Here is a 22,766-nt window from a genome sequence, read left to right as displayed (position 1 = left end):
TAAGAATTTACCTTGGAGTTAATGACACTGATGGATGGCATGCAAGAGATATAATCTACACTGTGTCCTTTCAGGGAAAATTGCATGTCAGCAGATATAATCTCCCAGGCGTGCATAATTAATTGCTGGCCGGGACATGTGACTGATCAAAAGATTAGAAGAACATGCAGGCAATTAATTATGCACGCCTGCACATGTCCTATTGTATTGATCGGGAAGTTTTGCTATGAGAATATAAGTATTTTTCCGCTTAATTTCAAGTATAGCCAAAAACAATTATACAGCAGTTAGTGGCTGAGCTGGTGTTTTTATACCCAACAGCAATAACTAGGCTCTGGTGATCCCCAATATAAAATAATTTTGCTCTTTTATGCTGTTGTATAACACTTTTTACCAGGTTTCAGATCTGGGAGCTATCAGTTGTATATCAACTAGCAGTAATTATTCTCAAAATCTCACGTGTGGAGATATTATTTTGCCACATGTATTTCAATCTTACACATTTTGTCAGGACTCAAACCCGAGCCTCTTGTTTACAAAGCAGCAATATTAACACTTTGCAATCAGGGGAGGCTTCACATTTTATCAGGACTCAAACCCAGAAGCTTCTTGATTGCAAGGCAATAAAAACCATGGAGCTATGCACCACACTCTACTGGGTCTCAGAACCCAGGAGCTATGAGCTTTATATCAATGTACACATGGCGGAATCAATCTGAGGGGGGGTCATCATTTCTACTCTAGAATTCAATTCCTGGGATTTTGACAGAAAAACACACTGTAAACAATAAAATCTTATAGGAACTTGGCATAGTTTTAAGTGTAGGCAAATCTGTCTGTTGAGGATTCTTCTTTTCTACACTAGGATTCAAAATTCTTAAAATTAAGAGCATATCACACTTGAAGAATTGGGGTATAAGCCCCTCTTGGCATTGTTTTAAGTGTGGGCAAATCGTATTGTTAGGGTTCTTCTTTTCTACACTAGAATTCAAAATTCTTAAAAATTAAGAGCATATCACACTTGAGGAATTGGGGAATAAGAGCATCTTGGCATTGTTTTAAGTGTAGACAAATCGGGTTGTTTAATCAAATAACCTCTTCTTTTCTACACTTATAAGTGCGCTGGTTATAGGGCCAATTACACTACTCATGTTCACACAAAGATCAAATTTTTCGTAGTGTTTACGTTAAGTGGATTGAACGGGTGGCGCCAATTGTATGTAGCTATTGTGACAGGAAATTTTTCAGAACCGAATTGCTTATTTTCTTTAGTGGGATGTCGGCTGCAACAAATATTCTAAATAAAGCTAAATAAATTGCGAACACTTAGAACGTCCTTCATTTTAACGTACTGGGGTTACTACTAGCTCTTCCGTGAACGAACCCACACGTGAAGCTGTAAGGCAATGTTTGTTTCCTGAGAAATGCCGGGTGACTTGAGAACGTTGTTCTGCAGGAATTGCCTTGCCACATGGTTGACAAAACACAACACTCTTCCAACAGTTCTAAACACACTCGGAAACTTACTGACATATTGCTGAAGGCGTGAACATGAAGAACTTTTCACTTTCCGCATTTTACAAGATGTGCAGACAACCCACTAATCAAACAAATCTCGCACACGACACGAAGCACAAACAACGCAATACCTCCTTATCACTCCGGTAGAGGGCAGTAGTGACCAGTGTGCTGTAGAGTTCCGAATAGAATAGAAATTTACTAATTTTCCGCGTACATAGTCTATTTTACGTGTTAACTGAAAAAAAAAACCCTCGGAAACTTTATCTTGTCTGGAATGCCTAAAATATGCACACTTTATGTTCATTGCCTATAAATATGCGTTTTATGTGTCAAAGATAAAATTATGCATTTTTATGTGCGAACAAAACTTCCCAGATAGCCTTCCGTGGCGGAGTGGTTAGCATGCACATCGTGCTACGACGCCAGGGGTCCAGGATTTGAATCCCGGCCTGAGCATGAATATTTGTGAGTGTCCATTCATCACGAATCCGGAAGTTACACAAATTCGAATGACATTAGATTACCAAATTTCGACACGCAGTGGCGTAGCAAGGGGTGGGCGAAGCGGGCGACCGCCCGGGGCCTCACGTGCCATGGGGTTGATACGAAAAATGTAATAAATAGAAGTGAAAAATAGATTGAAATGACTAATTTTGTGGACAATAAAATTAAAACAATCTGTTCTATCTGGCTTAAAATTCAAGTTTGTTATAATTTGATTTAATACGACAAATCAGAGGCGTAACATACAGGTGGGTGGGTCATTATTTCTCATTATGAAACATTTACGCAAAATTGACGATAACTTGCTTGAACATTTTTATCAATTTATTATTTTCTTGTCTTTTCTTATTTCTCTTAACCTTGCACTCTCGATTTCAAAAAGTTAACAAAAGCACTTCCAAGTTGTTGCAAACATGGGCGTCCGGAAGAAGAGGCCGTGCCCCCCCCCCCCCCTTGGAAAATGAAATTCAACCAAAAATTATATATTTCACACATAATTTCATTCCAGCCACAATAATATGTGTTAATTATTGCATGAATATGATAAATTCAAATTTAAGCCATAGTTTTTGAGGGAACAACAATGTGCCTGGTTTGAGCCCCTGGAAATAATACCTTCCTTTCCTCTCCCTGAAAAAATCCTGCGGATGTCCATGACTGCAAACAGTGACACATGAGCGAACGTACGTTCTTCAGTGTTCAGGCGCTCGCAAAACGAAGCAAATACGGTCGGTGGGGGTGTGGGAACGTCGTTTGATGTTTTGAAGGAGAGTGTGTTCAGTGAATAAGTATAATAAAAATTAATTGCATTCCAGGTTTATTTTGGTGTTCACGTGCGAATAGGTAGAAGCCGCTGCTGTCTCCAACTGCCACGGAGCATGGTTTAAAAATAATCCTTTATCTTTACTTTTTTTTAAAGCCAAGGTTTTAAATTGTTTTGGTTTGAGTTGGTGTTTTAAGTCCACTTTATGCACAGTAAGGCGAATCGGGACTGGACCTACAGTTTAAAGTGGGATCCGAACCACTTGTGCCTCCACCGGGTATCGAACCCGGGACCCCTCGATTGCAAGGTAATGACGCTACCACTGCGCCATGGGGGAGGCCCACACCAAGGTTTTAAAATAACCTCATTAAAAATAATGTAGGTTATATTTAATGAATAGTAGTTTATAGTTTAAGGTAGGGATGTGCCGAAGCCGATTAGAGATGTATGAAAATCGGCCGAAATCGACACATCGGCATCGGTATCGGAATCGCCAAAAATCCGATATTTAACTCGGTACAGATTATACTAGAGTTTTTACCTTCTAATAAGTTTTATATTCTAGTTTTGTAAGATTTATTGAAAATTTCGTTATGATTCGTCATTATTGTCGAGTTTTTGTAATAAAATTATTGCAAACTCTCATTTAGAGGTTCAACCTAACTATAAATCGGAAATAAAACAGTACATTGCTGAACCAGGATCTGCTGTTGTAATGGAAATTCAAAAATGAATATTCAGACCTGAAGCAAGTCCTGAGAAAATACTTGGGCATACCTGCTGCATCAGTATTCAATGATTGAGTGTTCAGTGTTGCTGAACAGATTTGAGATAACAGAAGAACTAGGTTACTTCCACAAGTGCTTCCAAATCTCGTGTTTCTGAAGTTGAATCTGGCAGAACAGGAATTCATTTTGCATTTCAAAGAACTCCTTGTGTACTAATGTTTAATCTCTTGAGAATCCATGTTCTTCTTAAAGGTTCACATAACATTTTGTAGATGCAAATGTACATTCGCATCTCTTGAGAATATATATGTATATACATACTATATGCAATAGAAATGTACATAGCAAATTTATTTTTGTCATGCTGAAAATAACATCCCATTTCTGTTTAATAATCTTATGTATCGGAATCGGTTAAATATCGGCATCGGTATCGGTTCCAAAAATTATCGGTGAGTACATCGGCATCGGTAAATTTTCAGCTTCGTCACATCCCTAGTTTAAGGACATTTCAGTTATGTGTTAGTGCCGGAAGAACATCTTTAAAAACGAGCTATTACTACTACTATGATTAAAGAAATTTCCACCAGTGTGTTAGAAGAATATACCTTTGTCAAGTGTAAATTTCTCCGTCGCATACTATTAAATATAATTTTTGTCAATAATTTATTATTATTATTATTATTTAAATATGATAGTTTTCTGACGTATCCTTGAAGATTTTCTGTCGATTTACATTGAGATTTCAAATTTAAATAACGGAAGGGGGCCTCTCGATATGGAGCTGCGCCACTGCACAGGTTGGTCACAATAGTTGCCCCCTACTAAGAGCCCTCTGGATCCAGTTCAAAGTAACAGATTGCACTGAAACTTGATATAGAGGGCTGTGGAGATCTAGGGGAAGTGAATGCTGACGAAAAGATATTAGTTCAAATTTTCACCAGCAGGTGAAAATGTGGCGCTATTATTATTATTATTGCTGTCCTTATATCCTTGAGGAGAATTTTCTACTCTATCCATCAGAAGTATGAATATGCAGCTCAACTGTTGTTCCTTTTTGAACGTTTCATGGAGTGTGTACTTAAATGCAAGTTATTATACATGTACCCCGTGCGTCCATTTCGATCTTCAGCCGAGAGATCGGGAGAAGCGTGGCGGGCGGCGCTGACGGAGATGCCGACATTTGCGGCCTGTAATACCCGCTTATTTTTATGGACATATGCAGACATTTATATAAATATTGCAAAACGAGCACTAACCTGTGTTAATTTTAGTAGCTTAGTGGCTGTATGTGCCGATGATTTTGACACGCCCACCTCTTGTGAAACACGGCGTAGAGGTTTGTTTGGAGAACGTTCTAACGCTTCACCAATATCATCGAGTTTTGCTTCGGTTAGAATCCGTCGTTTTTGCTTAGGTGTTTTAAAATTTAACGATCCAGTTTCTCGTAATTTAAGGACAAGATGTCTAACCGTATCTCTGTGTGGAGTTGAAACGCCTGGGAATTTCTGTACAAATTGCCTACACACGTCTCGACACGAGTCTGTTTTCACGTACGTGTCATACATAAATTATTTTTGTTCTAACGTGAACCTTGCGGCTGGCATTCCAATCGTCTCACTGACACAACACACATACACACTGCAATAACACAAACAAGTAACTGCACGTAACCAAGAATAACACTCTTGCGCACAGTACGAAATTAACACGCTCTTGGTTTACATTGCTCGCCACTATATTCACAACTCTGTCTTCATCTAGTCGCGAAGGAACGAAAAAACTCGAGCTCGGATATTTCGGATTGCAAGGAAGCTCACGAAAACCATTGACTTTTAACGGTTTCGTCTGCAGCGTAATCTTGATACAGTGTTGCACATTCGAAATCTCCAAACGATTCCCATGGCCACAAAACTCTTTCAAGGATATAAACTTAAGCAGGACGTTACTGGTCAAAACTATGATTAAAATGTTTTATTAACATTGTTTCTAAAGCGTATTTATTTGTGTATATAAGGGCAGAACTTGGATGAATTACAAAATAACTTTTGCGTGTTATAACACAGGTTAGTACTCGTCTTTTGAAATATTTATATTAATGTCTGCGTATGTCCATAAAAATAAGCGGGCATTAGAGGCCGCAAATGTCGGCATCTCCGTCAGCGCCGCCCGCCACGCTTCTCCCGATCTCTCGGCTGAAGATCGAAATGGACGCACGGTATTTTGTTATTAAATTTTAGGTACCTTCAGGAAAAAGCTTTAAAAGTAAGAGAAACTTTAGTCATAAAGTTTATGTTGTTTGACCATTCACAAAACTTAATTTTTGGAATTTTGAAAACTGTGGAACCAATTATTCTTTGGATTAAATGATAAAACACAGTGACGTGCACTGAGGAGTAGCTAGTCTAGCAGAGATAGATCAATCAATCTCACATCTCTAATTATTTTCAAATCACAATATTTATTGTCTTGTTAAAGCCACCACAGCTCATACGCAACACTTTCTTTTCCACGCGCTTCTCGTCCATCGGTGTTCTCCGCGGGCAAAGCAGGCTGGATACCCTAGCTCGCTCTTCTTCAGCCAGGCCAGTTTCCAGGTAGAAACGGCCGGCCCAAGAAAAAGGAAGATTTCTACCTCTACCTCTCTTGTCCCCTCGCCCCCCGCTGCAATGGTTGAAAGCCCAGGCTTTCAGGTTCCCCAGTCTATCTCCTATAGGACAGATAGGGGATTGGTTTCTCATAATTTTTTTTGTAACACCTCTAAAGAACACAGGGTAAAATTTTCTGCAGTACTTATGTTCTCTGTATTTACACAACCTTTTACACGTTGTACAATATGTGCGTATGTATAATATGGGATGTAGTTATATTATTTATGAAATGGGAACGTGTTATGTGCAGACAATAATGTTATGCTTTTTTCTTTTTTCTTTTTCAAATATGGAATATATAATGATTAAATTACAAATATGTGCTCAGGCTCTCTCTGACTCTCGTTTTAGTAGTCTTTTATTTAAATATACTACTCTTGGTCTCTAACTATCTGTTGTTTTAAGTCCACTTTATGCACAGTAAGGCTAATCGGGACTGGACCTACAGTTTAAAGTGGGATCCGAACCACTATGTGCCTCCACCGGGAATCGAACCAGGGACCCCTTGCTTACATAGGGGACGACGCTACCACTGCGCCATCGGGGAGGCCTTGGTCTCTAACAGTCATAAATACGGATGTATTTATTTGGGCAAGAGAACGCGTGTTCATATTGTTGTTGGTTTGGTTTATTTTACTTCGCTTTTCTGCCACATTTGGTTATCGCGAAAATGAGGATTGAGTGATGATATGATGAAATTGGTGAAGGGACCTCATATGAACAATCCAGGCCAGGATTCGAACCCGTGATGAGTTCGCATTCTTGCCCTATGTGTTGCAGTGAATAATGAAATAATTTGGAATTTAAAATGTGTCTCAGAACTCAAAAAGTCAAATTAATATCATTGAAGAAACTACAAAAAAGTGTGTTGTGTTTTGTTACTTGTCACCAAATCAACCAAGCGTGGGGGAGTGGTTATCACAGCACGCTACGACACCAGGAGTTCCGGTTTCGAACCCCGACCCGGGCATGGGGGTTTCCTGTGCTCGTCCCTTCATCAATTTCATCGTATCATCTTCGCAATTAACCAAATGTAACAAAAAAGCGACGCTAAGTAACAAAAATGAAATCAAATCATTGATTCATTGCTCAATTTGGTTTATTTTACTTCGCTTTTCCGCCACCTTTGGTAAGACAAAATTGATGAAGGGACACACACAAAGAACACAAATGGCCAATCCGAGATTCGAACCCAGGATCTCTGGCTTAGAGTCAAATCAAATAGTTTTTTTTATTTTCGAATGTGGGTGGGGTTACGTGTACTATTTTCTAGTACTCATTCATAATTTTGCAATCTTTCCTGCTATTGACATTCTTATTTTTTGTAGGAATACTGGCCCTAAAGGGAGGAGGGGTGTGACCCACACCAACCCCCCCCCCCTTGAGCACCCCACTGACTGCTACCCCAAGTGTCGACGTCACCGCACGTCACTGATAAAACATAACCTCGTGCCTGTATTGTAACCTCAATCTAGCGCTGTTTTTCTTTGGTTATTCTGTTCGATTACTAACTAACTGGACTTTATTTCCGTTATTTTGATTTGATTTCATTTAGTTTATTTTACTTCGCGTTTTGTGCCTCTTGGCTAATTTGCGAAGATGGGGATGAGTGATGAAATGATGAAATTGATGAATGGACATTCACAAACAACCAAGCCCGACCGGGATTCGAACCCGGGACCCTTGGCGTCGCAGCGCGATGTGCTAACCACTCGGCCACAGGGTCGGGCTATTTCCGTTATTAACAATAAAACTAACATACGTTCTGCTATTTGTAACTTGCAATAAACGATGTCAATTTGGGGAGAGGGGGTTCTATGGACCAGTTCGATCCCACTTTCCGACGCTCATATTGTTCCTATGCTTATCAAACAGCATTATATAAAACCACTATGCACTATACAAGTATGTGTTTATTGTTTTATAGGACCGCATGTAAGTTAAATATATGTACTATATCGACCGCTGGGTGAAGGATAGTGAACGTAACGCGCTACGAAGCTGGATATCCTAGGTTTGAACTCTTATCAAGGGGTATTTCAACACATATTGAACAGGGAATTAGAAAGTTGGAACGGGAATTTTGGTAAAATGTAAAACATTCAAATGCTGACCAAGGCAAATGTATTGTATATATAAATATACATTAAAAACGTAACGTTTCCACCCTCTGACAGGCTGTTCTTTAGGCAAAGATTCACAATAAATTGAAAGAGATCTTTGTCTGAAGAAGACCCTGTTAGAGGGTGGAAACATTACGTTTTTAGTTTATATTTTTTATACAATACATTTACCTTGGTCAGCATTTGAATGTTTTATTAACATGGAAACAAGGCTTAACAGTGTCACCATTGGGAATTTTGGGATAATCGCAAGGGAATTTTCAGTCTGATCCAGGAACAGCACTGGAAAGAGGACAGCAGAAGTGAAAATGAAGGGGTTGCAGTTGAGCTGCAAGAATAAAACCCGTTTCCTTCAAATTTCAAATTGTTTGAAAATTCTAGCTCGATCATTTCAGCATTGTTTCCCTGTTGTGTTTCTGTAAAACTGAGAATAAATTTTTGAAAATGTGTTACAAATTTTGGTTTCTGAACTTCCATTAATCCAACAAGCCAGAAGTTTCAGGGGGGTTGAACCCTAAACCCCCCCTCTAAATACGGCCATGCTTAGTGAGACCATTGATCACACTGTCTTACACTTCCAAAGGATTATCCACGTTGACAGAGCTCATATTGAACACTGCTGTACGGGCATAAACTCAAATTACTGGTTGTTGTTATTTCAGCGGCATATTTCAACCTGATGGTCTCGCTTGCTCATGGTCTCCATAGCCTCTATACCAAGTTTCACCACAATCTGTTGCTCCGACAGAGCTCTACTACAGGACTCGGAGTAGAAGAAAATTGATTCTAAGCATTATTTTCCCCAAGGTCTCTATGCAAATCTGTTGCATCGAACGGCGTAAAGAGGGCTCTGAATATGGCAACTCTAATTGTTTCCAGCCGGTATAATTTGATCCATAATCTTAACCACTCCAACATACTAAACTCTAGATTCAAGTCTCGTATTCCCACTTAACTCTCTATCACACCTCAACTTACTCCTTCACAACCACTCCGGAGGTCTACCAGAACTCAAGAGCAAATATACCACCTCCAACCCCACCCATCCCACAACAAGGATATTGATGTATAACCCCCAGAAGGACATTCCCAATGATTCCACTTCATTCCTACAGGACCACAGGAGGCAAACTAAACTCAGCACGAAGCCCAACAGAAAAGTGTAGATAGTGAAAGTGGAACAGAGGATAAGTGAAAGCATAGATATTAGTGTATGTGCATAGTTAAGTTGGATATACGCGTATATCAGCTGTTCCAACTGGGGACCAACTTATCATATCTTCATTTCTCTTTATCTCTTCTCAAATCATTCCGATCTTTTCATGATGGCTTTTATTTTCTAGGAAATCCTCTTCAAGGGCTGACGATTCTTCTCCCAGTCCCTAAGTGCCACCTTCTTATGCCATAGTTATGCCTTTCATTTATAACCAACCAATTAATCTTTGACTAATGTTTTACGCTCTAAAAAAAAACTGATAGTCTTTAAACGATTCATTGATCTCGTCAACCAAATCAATTGGAATCAACTGTGACATCTTATACAAGTTTTACTAACATTACTCACCATATATTATGTACACCTAGATTGTTTTGGAAATCAGGATACTCATAACCAGAAATCAAAATCCGTGTAAACTTAAATATCAATGTAAACATTATGAAAAATAAATTAAATAGTATACAATAACGGGAAAACCAAAATTTTGAAGAAATTACATCCTGGTTTATTGTTTACAGGCACCAGCACTTAAGCACATACTCCTGAATGTATGTGGGCTGGGCTTCTTCCCCTTTTATTATTTTATCTGTCCATTCATCAATTTCATAATTCATTCTCATCTTCGGAATTAGCCTAAAGTGGCAGAAAAGCGAAGTAAAATAAACTAAATAAACAACTTCACAAATTAGAGTGCAACCATATGGTTGGCACACCTACCGAGTTTAACCAACTTTCGAAGCAACAATAACAAAACAAAAGAGTTTTTACCTAAAAATCTACTCCCTAGTAATTACTTATCAGACGATTGTTGTTGCAAGTACTGAGGTTTGCTTGGTAAAATGCGAGGGAGATTTTTTTTTAAAAAAATAGATGTAATATACAAACACACTTTACATGCCTGTGGATTTAGGGCAGCATTGACATCAATTGGGTTGAAGGGTAGATAAAGAATTTTCAATAATTTTCTGAATGTTAGTGATAATGGTTCTACATTATCAATAGAAATTTCACCTGAAGACGAGAGAAGAGGTACTCTCTCGAAACATAGTGTTAGAATAGTATAGTTTAAAGCACTAGAGCAGTGGTTCCCAAAGTGTGAACCACGGCATCCTGGCTGGCTTACGGAATGTTCCAAAATTTTCACTGAAATGACACTTACTTATTAGTCTACACATGGTCTTAGTACGTTTACATGTAAAATGTTTCTGAATTTCGAATGTGTGCTAATTTTTTAACTTAAGGCAAGCAACCTAACCACACTAACTGAGCATTGCAAGTGTTAAGCCTAAATTCTGACTTGGGTGCCGTGAAACGAAAAAGTTTGGAAAACATTGCACCAGACCATGGATAATGTCCAATTAATATTGCATGCTAAAGAATTTTCACGTAGATCTCTGCTTTACTTGATGGCAATGCTACTAAGAGTCTTCCTTTCTCCCCCTCCTCGTTCTGGCTATCTTTTTCACTGTCTCTCCCTCTTTGTTGCCTTTCTTTTCCTGTTTCTTCATTTCATTTCATCTCTCCAGTATCTCTCTTTCAATATCTGTAGTTGGCCTCCATGGTGGAGTTGTTAGCACAGCATGCTACAATGCCAGGAGTCCTGGCTTCAAATCCTGGCCTGGGTATGGTTGTTTGTGAGTGTCCTTTCATCAGATTCATTCTATCATCACTCATTCTCTTCGTGATTAACCAAAAGTGACAGAAAAACGAAATAAAACAAACCAAATCAATCACTATCTGTCACTCTATGTTATCTCTATCACGCTTCCTTCCTTCCTGTTTTAATTCTTTCTCGCTCTCCTCTATTTTTGTAAGTTCTTTCTTTCAGTAAAGTTCTTGGTGTTATTGTACTCATTCTTTCCTCCTCTCTGTCTTTGGTCTTACTCCTCATTGTTTCAATCTTCCTAGCTCACTTTTTTCTTATCCCCTTTCCCTCATTGTTCTTTCATGTTATTTCTCTTCCTGTTGCCCCATTTCCATTCTCTCCTTCGATCTATCTTTCTCTAATTTTTCTAGATCTTTTGGTGCCATCATGTTTTGGTACTGTCGTTTTATGTCCTGGACATTTGTGTCTCGGTCATGTGGTATCCTGGTCTTTACATGTCAGTTCTTTTAATGTCTGAGCCTCTTTGGTACTCTGTCTCTGTGTGTCCAAGTCCTTTTGATATCCCATTCATTAAGTATCCAGTCTTTTGATGTCATGGTAGTTTATTGTCCTGATCCTTAGATATCTTGATCTTTATGGTGTCCTTTTTTGATTCCTGATTGTTTTGACGTCTCAGTTCCAGTCTTTTGGTGTTCCATTGTTTTAGTGCCCTGGTCATTTGGTAGACTGGTCTTTCTGGCGTTTTTATGTCCAAGTTTCTTAGTGTCATGGTCTTTTCATGTTCCAAGTATTTGCTATCCCACTTCTGTATCAGTTTTGTGTTGTTTTTATTCACCAGCTCTATTTGTGTGTCAGTCTTCTCGTTTCACAGTCTCTATGCATTTTCATCTCCTTGTTCAGTATTCTGCTCTTTTGGCACTGCAGTTATTTGGTGTTCCTGTCTTTCATTTTACTCTTTTTGATATCCTATTCCTTTGGAGCCTTGTATTTTTAGGTGACATGGTCTTTTGGTCATTCTGTGTTCCAGCCATTATATGTGCCGACCTCTTGCTGTCCTTGTCTTTAGGATCACTCTGTTTAGGTTTCCAATTCATTATCTTGATCTTACTTTCAGCATCAATATATATATTTTTTTTAATTTTCTCCACGCATAAGAAATATTCTATTCTTCACACTTTTATCTTATTGCTTTTTCTTCTGATACTTTTCTCGGAGAGTGAATGAAAAGAGAAAATGAAGGAAAAGAAGAAACTTGGTAATTATCAATTGTCGGGGTTTTTCCCTCGCAGATTTTTCCACAAAAGTATCTCCAATCAATGAAAATACAGGAGTTGGCAGTTTTATCCTGTTCCGTTTATCTGCCTACTGTAAAATAGACACTCATTTCTAAATAAAAAATGCAATTTACAATATGAAATTCATAACTAGTTTTTTCAAAAAAGCTGGCTATTTTCAATGGGTGGTTCTTTCCAAGCGTTATCTTGATATTTCAATAGGCTTATTAGTAGAGGCACATATTTTTGGTAAATAAAAAGGCAAAATTTCGGTACAAAAACTGAGTCAATTTCGGGTTCAAAAGCGGTAAATAAAATAAAATATCGGTGTTATAGCGGTGAAAAAATGGATGAAAAGTGGTATATAAAAAGACATATTGGTTTTAAAATTGTGAAAATAATCCTAAATTTGATTTATAAACTACACTTATTCCACAGAATTAACATTTCACTTCTAATAGCACATTTATGTAGTTATCAGAGTATTAAGTTTATTTCTGTGTAAAGGAGTCCATTTTTGCTTCTCCAATATTAACAGCAGAATTAATCAATTTTCCGGGAATTGCATAACTCTCAGGATAATTCAGACCTCGGAAGGTGTCACAGCGGTGAATAAACCCTGAATTTCGTGTTTAAGAGTTAATTTCGCTTTTTGCAGTTCATTTCGGATTATTTCGTGACAAAATATGGTCACAAAATACACCTCACACCTTTCAAAAACATGAAAAATTAACACTACAATGTGTTTTTTCAAATTTCGTTTTTTCGTCAAAAACGAAATATGCATGCCCCTACTTATTAGATATATCTATTTAGTATAAACATATTCACATAACTAGAGTAGTTTTGTATGTGTTTCTAATAGAACCTAATAGTATATGATATGATTTTCAATGTTTGAATTTGTTATACGAACATGTACATGAAGCAAAAAAGAAAATACCGCTCTACCTTTTGAAAATCTAGTATCAAATCTCTTTACATTAAATTTTGTGTTCAGTAAAATATATTTGTATTCTGGCTTTCCAGTACATCATGTATAATTTGGTTAAATGGCCGCTAAACCTGGTCACGGAGCAACAGTGATGTATTTTGGTTGCTTGTTGCAGTGATTTCCAAAAATGTCCATTCAAAAAAGCTGGCTTTTTTGCAAACTCTAATCAACAATGAGTTTCCATCATTCTTCACAAAGCACTTTGCAATATAATATGTATTAAAACACACATTAGTTTCTAATGATTTAATATAGTGTGTTAACACATATACAGGGTTTTCGTAAATGATTGTCGAAGCACTGTATTTTACGTAATCAAGATAGATAAATGCAATTTTTTGCAAAATGTTAGAAAACTCACCAAGTTTTTATGACAAAGTCACAAATGTTCCATGTGCTCGCCTCGCGATATCTAAGCGATAGTCCATTTCCTGCCACACTCGGGATAGCATACCACGTGTAACACTGTTGATGGAATTTGTTATACGTGTTTTCAGTTCCTCAATGGTAGTGGGTAATGGAGGATAGTAAACGGTATCTTTTACGTATTCCCAGAGAAAAAAATCGCAAGGAGAAAGGTCAGGGAAACGAGGAGGCCATGATAAAAGGTTATCATTCCCATCACTCCCGCACCCAATCCAACGTTGTGGTAATTTTCTGTTGAGCAATCATCGCACTTCACATTAGAAGTGAGGTGGGGCTCCATCCAATTGGATGATGGTGTTAGAATCTTCTTCCACTTGAGGAAATAGCCACTCATTCAACATATCCAGGAATGTCAATCCCGTAACAGTTTTCTCCATGAAGAAGAATGGACTGTACGTACACCTTTTCTCGTGATACAGCACAAAAAACATTCACTTTAGGCGAGTCCCGAACCAACTCAACAAACTGATGAGAATTTTCCGTTCCCCATATGTGCACATTGTGTGTGTTTACCTTTCCACTTAGGTGGAATGTCGCCTCGTCAGTGGAAACTAAATTCTCGATGAAATTGTCATCGTCAGCCATGAGATTTTGCATATCGCTGGCAAACATTTCCCGTACACAATGGTCGTTACGTGTTAGCTTTTGATGCAGACTTATGCGGTATGGTTTCATGTTTAGCCGTTTTCGTAGAACACTCCATAATGTTGTTTTCGGAACGTTTAGCTCCTTGGATCCAGCAGGAATCCATTTCTTCGGGCTCGGTAGATACGTTTACGAATTCGCTCCACATCATGTTCCGACACTGATGGTCGGCCACTGCTTTTGCCTTTGCAAATGCAACCTTTTTCTTTGAGCTGTGCGTACCAACTTCTAATCGAATTGTCTGATGGTGCATCTTTCCGATATCACGCACAAAAATGTCGTTGCACAACTGTAACATTTGCTCGTTGCGTGATATTCAAGGACACAGAATGCCTTCTCACTAGTAATATCCACCATTTTGGAAAGCTGCCACCTAGCAGCAGAATCTGGAAACAGAGGTCTATGAAACAAATAAGAAAGAAAACTTGTTGAGTTTCTCAACAATATCGTACATTTGCGTTCATCGTGTCATTCACCCAGATCGATTACAACAATGAGGGAAACCCGACAATCATTTACGAAAACCCGGTATATGTTGTGCATGTGGCAACCATGAAATTATGCCCAAAGCTACATGCAATACACCAAAGCCTTCTGTAGGTTGCATTGCCTAGTATAAAAAAAGTCACTGGCCAGACATTTGTGGTAAACACTTTACAGCTTACTGTATGAAGAACGTAAAAGGCATTTATGGACATTATAAAAATGCATTATCAAGCTTAAAAGAATGGCATGTGTTCTGCTATGAAAGAATATGTTAAGTCAAATAGGCAAAAATCAACATATCTACCATGTTCCACTTCACCTATTCATTGCTCATAATCGCAATAGGCAAAATTGGCAGAAATTTATAATAAAAATACATGAACTAAGTGGCATATTTTTATAAATACACTATACCTAGGTACCTCCAATATTATACTTTCATTGCCAACAATTTGAACTGACTTCTATTGTGAGCTACCAACATGGAAATAAATCTTAAAATGAAAAAAGAAAAGTTCCATGCTAACCGTTCCCTCACTTCCTGCTTTGCCTCTTCTACTGTGCTACTTCATATTCCAATCAAGGAGGAAGGGAACATATACTCTACTGCAAGAGGTAGGCCTTGACCAAACTGTATTTACGCGTGTATAATGTGAACCCTGTTTTTTGATAGGGAAAAGTGACAAACAATTATATCTCATATGTAATGCACAGTATAATCCAGTTTCAAGAAATGGCTGAGTTAGTTGTAGGTCGTAAAGCTATTGTTATGCTGCTCAAGAGTGAATGACATCATAACTATGCTATGTTGCTATGTGGACCAAGAGGAGAAGAATATCCCTTGTGTATGCCATGAGTTACCAACCCACACCACTTCCTGCCCTCCCTCCACTGCTTTTAGCATCCAAAAGCTTTCACCCTTTAACCACCTTCTTTATTCTGTAATGGTAGATGGCAAGATCAAAGTTATGTTATGGATTTTGCAGTGCTCAGGAAGTTATTTTCTATTATTTCTTGCCCAACAAATACCGCTGATACGCATCCCATGTGATGGGAGGTGCATTCTCAAATTCTGCCAGAATGGCACTGCTTTCATTGGTGTTGCAGAACATTACATTACAAGGTAAAAGATCGTGGGAAATGGTCTTCAAACTTTTATACAAGGTTTTGCTCATTCCTTTTTTACCTTTTCTAAAAAAAAACCTTCAAAATATGTACTTTTTTCGTGACTAACATAACATTTATACGAGGTACATTCAGGATCCTCAAGTTAGCAGCACAAGATTTCTTCCATTAAAGCATTTACACACTCCGTATATATAATATTATTTGGCCAGTAATAGATTTTAATTATTATTTTCTTTTTCCTTATCTTTCCTTCATCCAAAATATCATAAAAATCAATGTTTTCTTTCATCCAAAGTATCATAAAAATCAATGTTTCTTCATTTTGTGATCAAGTTATTTCAACCGCATTTCACATTAGTGTCACTATCTTGAATGGAATACTGTTGCCATATTCACAAACTACAGGATTTAAGCTTTACAACGATATATAACATGATAGGGTTCCGTAATCATGGAATGACTGTACGGTTTCATGTAGGCTGTCCGTATTATTCCGTGTATAATACGCACCCCAGTTTTTGGAGCAAAAATTTTGGAAAAAGTGTGCATTATACACGAGTAAATATGGTATATGTACAATATGGCGTCAATGGGTCTATGATTTTCAGTGCACATACTTCAATGATGTTGAGCACATGGTGGTGTTATAAATAGTTTGACTTATTTATTTTAAAATTACTCTATTTCCCAGCATATACAGTGCACCGGCGTAACATTTTTGAGGAAAAAGCTTTATCACTGAATTCATAATGAATTTAAGTATTTTAAATACAGTATGTCCCAAATAAAAAGTATACCCAGATCAAAGGTTTTCATGCCCTCTGAGAATTTATACTTCCTCATTGTCACCTGTAAATAACCAAAAGCACATTAACAATATTCCCTACCGCGCAGAGGCGCAACAACAAATTTTTGTCAGGGGGGGGAAGTACCAGGATAAAAGTACTAATAATAATAATATTACTACTACTACTACTACTACTACAAAGATGTTATTATCCTCATAAGGGAGTAGAAGTCGGTGCCAAAGCATTTGTTTGGAACAAACGTTGAATATTTTTTCAACACGTTCACTTTCACATTAGCAATAATGGAAAACAAGCACACAAACTGTATTCTTCAATGGCAGGAAATGAATGAAAAATGCATTCCTAAGATAATTCTCTTTGTACATAACATGTATAACTTTCATGTATACTTGCCTCGTTCTTTGGATCCCCAGGCGGCATCAAAGTGCGCCGGTTTCCTTTGGAAACCAGATCCTCCCACCCTGGAGAATATTGCAATCCTACGACGCGTGCAGAGTGAGCATGCTGTCAACAGGCTGGACGTTGCCAAGTCACTTCATCCCCCAAGGCCTTCTCTTCGCCGCCTTTCAGAAACTCCGCAACAAGAGAGCGGTGTGAGGTGCGTATGCGAGTTCGTATTCTTGGATTGACAAGTGTATTTTTTTATCAAGTTTATTGTTATATCTTAGAAATATTACGGGAAAACAGAGTTTGTATCAACATGTGGCGACCGTGGGACACAACCGAAGTTCCAGATCATTCAACAAACCAAGATAATTCTCAACCAAGCACTTCCGGAGCACCGAACAGAAAAGTATCCAAAACCAAAACGTTGAACAAACAAAGTCAGTTATTTGTGTGTAATGTGCACGAATATGTCGAAAAGAAAACGCTAGGAAAAGGAGCCATTGCAGAGACAGACAAAGTATTAAAGTTAGACAGAAAAACCGTGCGAAATGTGATTCGGAGAGGTCCAGTCACACCAAAGAAGCCTGGAAATACAAAGAGAAAATTTAACAAAGTGGACGAGTTTACTTGTGATTTTATTAGACGCGAGATTTACAAGTTCTATAGTAAAGGACAGTCACCGACAGTGAGTGAACTATTGCAACTTTTCAAAAGTGTGTCGGACTTCCCTTATGAAGAAACAACGCTTCGAGAACTAATAAAAAAAACTTGGTTTTCGGTTTGGTCGCTTAAGGAAAAATAATGTAATAATGGAATCGGCGAGAATTGTTGCTTGGAGATACCGGTATCTGAAATCTGAAGTCACATTAAATTCTCTTATTAAACGTTATAAAATGCTATGAAAGATTGGACGAATCAGATGATTATTATGATGTATTTTCGGGTCACAGAAATAATGAAACACCACAATTAATTATCTGTGTTGATTTATTTATTTGTCACATGCTATCTGTGCAGCACGTCGACTTCCCTCCGCCGCCCTCTTAAAGCATGGCAACAACGCGTTGCCTGGAGCTTTGTTGGGGTGGTCTTGCTAAGGAGGTCCTGGCTCATTAGAAGAGGGGCGGGCAGGGTACGATTCCAAAGGCAGCTGCCTGGGGAACCAATGAACGCGACAACTATACATGATATGTTTTACACACATGCAACATGGAGCGACATAAAATAAGAAAATACATATGCAACATGCTAACACTAAATTGTGTACGTATTCAAAGTTTATTCAATACAACACGCGAGCAAGAACAATTTTAGATCCAATTTTTGCAACTGAAAACAATATTGATTTAATAGGGCGTGAATAATTTCACAGGGCACCATAGCATTCTCTTTTTAACAACTTTTTTCATTTAGATAGCTTGGGGTCCATGGCCCCCAAGCTACGGCACTAAACTTGATATTGAGAAAAGCAGGCTTTGCGAGCAAAGCAAGCAAGAACATTTTATGAAATGTATTTTTATTTGCATAAAATTTTAAATCAAAGGAGCAATTGCTCCTCTGTGTCCCCCCCCCCACTTTGCAGGTGGCCATCAATGTTTTCCCCCCTATTTGCCCCCAGGGTGAAAATAGTGTCATGGAGCGCCATGGCAGACTCTCGCCGTCCCCCAGCTACAGCTCTGAACTTGACGATACTGAGAAAAGCAAACATTGTGAGCAAAGCGAGCAAGAAAATTTCACAAAATGTATTTTTATTTGCATAATTTGAAATCGAAGGGGCAATTTCTCCTCTATGCCCCCCCCTTGAATTGACTTCCGCCGAAGGTTGGGGGGGAGCGGTTGGGCCCCTACCCTCTCTGTGGTTGCACCACTGCTACCACCATTCAATAAACAAAAACTACAAATTATTAAAATTATTATCTGAAATCAAATCAGCATACATTCAGGTATACCCTGGACACCCTGTATAAAGTAACATGTAGATCTACTTTCAACAAATACCTTACCTAATCTAACTAGGAAAGAATAAATTTTAATATTCTTCGTCACACCACAAGGAAGCAAGAAATAAATTTTCTAACTCAGAACAGAGAAAATTTCCAGAAATGAAGGTTATCAAAAAGTGAGTATCAGCATATAAGATGCACTTTGTTTTCGAGACCTATTCTTAATGCTAAAAAGGATATCTTATGCACTGGCAAATACAGTGATTAGGGATGTAACAAATAAAATATTTACCAATCTGATAAACATGTTGCCTCTTGCAGTAGAGTAGATCCGATAAAAAAAAGTCCGAATAGTTCACTAACCTTAATAAATGTATGTTGTCAGATGAACCTAGATTTTGCAACACTTACAGTAAAAAAGTATGGAGATTATATGTTCCTATCCATAAAAATGGCACAATATGATACTAAATTGTAAGATATTTAGACATAACAGATTTGTAAAATTATCAATAATTGATATGCCTTTATCGGCAAATACCAATAGAGTACTGATTAATCTGTCCCATCTCTAAAATTCATAGTGCACTTGTCGCATATTATTGGGTCGAAGACAAGATGCACCTGATGATAAATCCTCATACCAATGTTAAAAGATGAGGTGGTAACAGGGTACTCAGCATAAATAAGGATAAAACACAGGACCATAATTCTTTAAATGAAAAATCAAATATTTAGTACATAAAAGGTTTTTAATGTCTTAGATACACATTATCACTAAAAAAAAGTATGTAATATTGTAGAAACTGAAGTTGAAGTCCATTCTACTCACTAAGTAAAGTCCTGAAGATAAATTTTAATATTAATCTACTAATTTCTTGCAATGTAAGAAATTTTAAAACTGATATTGAAAAAGTAATATGAATATCAGCAGTATTAAGTAAAATTAATAATATATCAAACATTTTGCACAGATCACCAATGATCACTTGGAAACTTACAAAAATTTACTGCCTTCAATACAAAGAAATTCATCTATACAGTTAAAAGAGCATAGTTTTCAAAAGGAATCCTATAAACAATTAGTTCTGATACTTGAACACCTAATCATGCTCCAGCCTAGATCTGGACCTTGTCAGGGTCGAGAACCTGGGACTCTCAGGCTCAGTTAGCGGTTTGTCTGAAGGCACAATCTCTGGAGGCTCCAGTTCCCTGAAAGGCTTGGCTTTGTGAACAGCCTGCTTCCGGAGGGCTGCTATCTCCTCTTCCTTTTTCTTTGCTTCTTCCATCTCCCTCTGCAAGAGGAAATTTTCAGTTAAAAACATACCTGACACAGGAACTAATATATTACATACTATATGCTATGGTGGCAAACTGGGAGGAACAATACCCCATTACAGGGGTGCCAAAAATGTAAATAATAAAGGCACCAGCATTCTTTTTTTCAAATACAGGCTAAGGAAGTCATGAACAAGAGTAGTTGTCATGGTTGCCATGACGCCTTAAATTTCAAATTCAGTTCTAAACAAAATATACCACATTTGTAATATTTTGAGGTTGCTATGGAAATTTCATTACCTTTTCTTAAAAAAAATATACGTAATGTGATTGATTTATTTATTTAATAGAAGATTCCGAATATAGCATTAGCCATTTTACATTGGTACAATTTTATAGAACATAAGGACAAAAATAAATAATAACATAATACAACAACAAAAATAACAGAAAAATTACATGTGGTTAAGAGACTTACATACTTTTAGCTAACTTTCTTCTAAAACGATCCAGATTTTCAAAAATGTCTATTTCGCTGTATCAAGTGTATCATTAAATCAGAATAATAAACATGACATTATAAATTTTTGCACTGTTGCTAGCCGAATTTTAAAGTCTGTGGCAATGTGGTCGAGTTGGCCATATATTAGAATGTATAGTATAGTAGTTGCCACTCCGGTGCAAGAATTAATTACTTTTAATCCAATCTCGTATTAATAAATAAATTAACTGTTTTAAGGTCTTATTTCAAATGTGTAGCTTTATGTTAGTTGGATTCTTGGCTTTCATAGACTGTCTGGAAAAAAAAAAAGGGTAGGGGGACTGGCACCTGAATTATTTTAAGTTTTTTCAACCTTTGGCCATGAATCCAACCAAGATAAAGGTACACATTTTGAAATGTGATCTTAACCTTTTGGTGACCAAGCGTCTCGAACGAGATACCCAAAAGTAACCCTCGGGGTACACCAAGTGTATCGATCGAGATGCTGTGTCAAGGTCGTAGTTTTTACGTTATAACTTTTCTATTTTTGACTAGAATTTCGATTTTTTTTTTTATATTGTTCCTAACACATGTATCTAACAGAAATGGTTTTTTGCATTTTTTTTTTGTCTTCATGAAAATGGAGGGGGAAAGGCGGGAAAAGGGACTTCTCTTCTGCGTCTCTTTTCAAGGTCAATCTTTTGCCAAAGCAGAAGACAATTATTATTTTTATTTTTTTTAATAATTTTTGGGGGCCTTCTCCCTTCCCCCTCCATATATACACCAAATTTGCATAAATTTTGCATTTTGTGCATTTTTTCGGGGCGGGTGGAAACAATTTTTTAAAGAAAAGTATTTTTGAGGGGATTTCCCCCCTTTCCCCCCATATGTACGCCGAATGTGCATAAATTATATATCGTCTGAATCTGTGATTCATTCTGCGTACAACGGTATATCTTTCATATCTCTAGGGCATTGTTTCTGAGCTATAGTCATTTCAAGGTACCGCTGCATTTTGAAGCTTGAATCAGTGGCGTCCCGACCATTCCTTTTGGGGAACAACTCAAGTTACATTGGTCATATGACAATCATGCAAATATTTTTCTGTTTCTTACATGCCAGCGATAATTTCTATGTGCATTTTGAACTTTTCATATCCTTTTTTTCGGGGGGTGGGGGAGCGAAACCCCATTTTTTTAAAAAAAAAAGTATTTTCAGGGGATTTCCCCCCTTTCCCCCTCCATATATACGCCGTATGTGCATAAATTATATATCGTCTAAATCTGTGATTCATTCTGCGTACAACGGTATATCTTTCATATCTCCAGGGCATTTAGTTTCTGAGCTATAGTAATTTCAAGGTACCGCTGTATTTTGAAGCTTGAATCAGTGGCATGCCGACAATTCCTTTTGGGGGTATAACTCAAGTTACATTGGTCATATGATAATAATGCAAATATTTTTGTGTTCCTTACATGTTAGCGATCATTTCCATGTGCATGTCGACACTGTCATGTACTTTTTACTTGAGGGGAGGGGGGGGGGGACAATTTTTTTTTTCCGAAATTTTGGAATTTTGAGAGTTAGCCCCCTCCCTCCGCCACATACACGCCGAATTTGCAAAAATTAAATATATAGTCTGAATCTCTGGTTCATTCCGCGTACAACGGTATATCACTCATCTCTCTAGGGCAATTAGCTTCCGATCTACACTAATTTAATTGAAACTCTGCATTTTGCTCAAAATCGGCTTGGGCAACCGAGGCTTACTTCTGAAAAAGGCCTTGGGTGGCAAAAGGT

The 22,766-nt window shown here is 37.7% G+C and overlaps 2 protein-coding genes across 2 annotated transcripts in view; both read right to left on the bottom strand.

The window, feature by feature from the left end:
* The window catches only part of LOC145988320 (uncharacterized), a 456,664-nt gene extending 455,071 nt beyond the window's left edge, over positions 1–1,593 (bottom strand). The window contains exon 1 of the mRNA XM_083123183.1: positions 1,528–1,593. Coding sequence (XP_082979309.1) covers positions 1,528–1,576 — 49 coding nt within the window. The 5' untranslated portion in view covers positions 1,577–1,593. The remainder of the gene's footprint in view (positions 1–1,527) is intronic.
* An 18,357-nt stretch (positions 1,594–19,950) lies between these two features.
* Positions 19,951–22,766, bottom strand: part of LOC145987984 (targeting protein for Xklp2 homolog) — a 115,141-nt gene continuing 112,325 nt past the window's right edge. Inside the window, exon 11 of the mRNA XM_083122824.1 lies at positions 19,951–20,502. Coding sequence (XP_082978950.1) covers positions 20,311–20,502 — 192 coding nt within the window. The 3' untranslated portion in view covers positions 19,951–20,310. The remainder of the gene's footprint in view (positions 20,503–22,766) is intronic.

This window comes from Lepisma saccharinum, chromosome 5 (assembly GCF_977018435.1).
Source record: "Lepisma saccharinum chromosome 5, izLepSacc3.1, whole genome shotgun sequence".
Taxonomy (NCBI): Eukaryota; Metazoa; Arthropoda; class Insecta; order Zygentoma; family Lepismatidae; genus Lepisma; species Lepisma saccharinum.
This window is presented reverse-complemented; position numbering and strand designations above follow the sequence as displayed.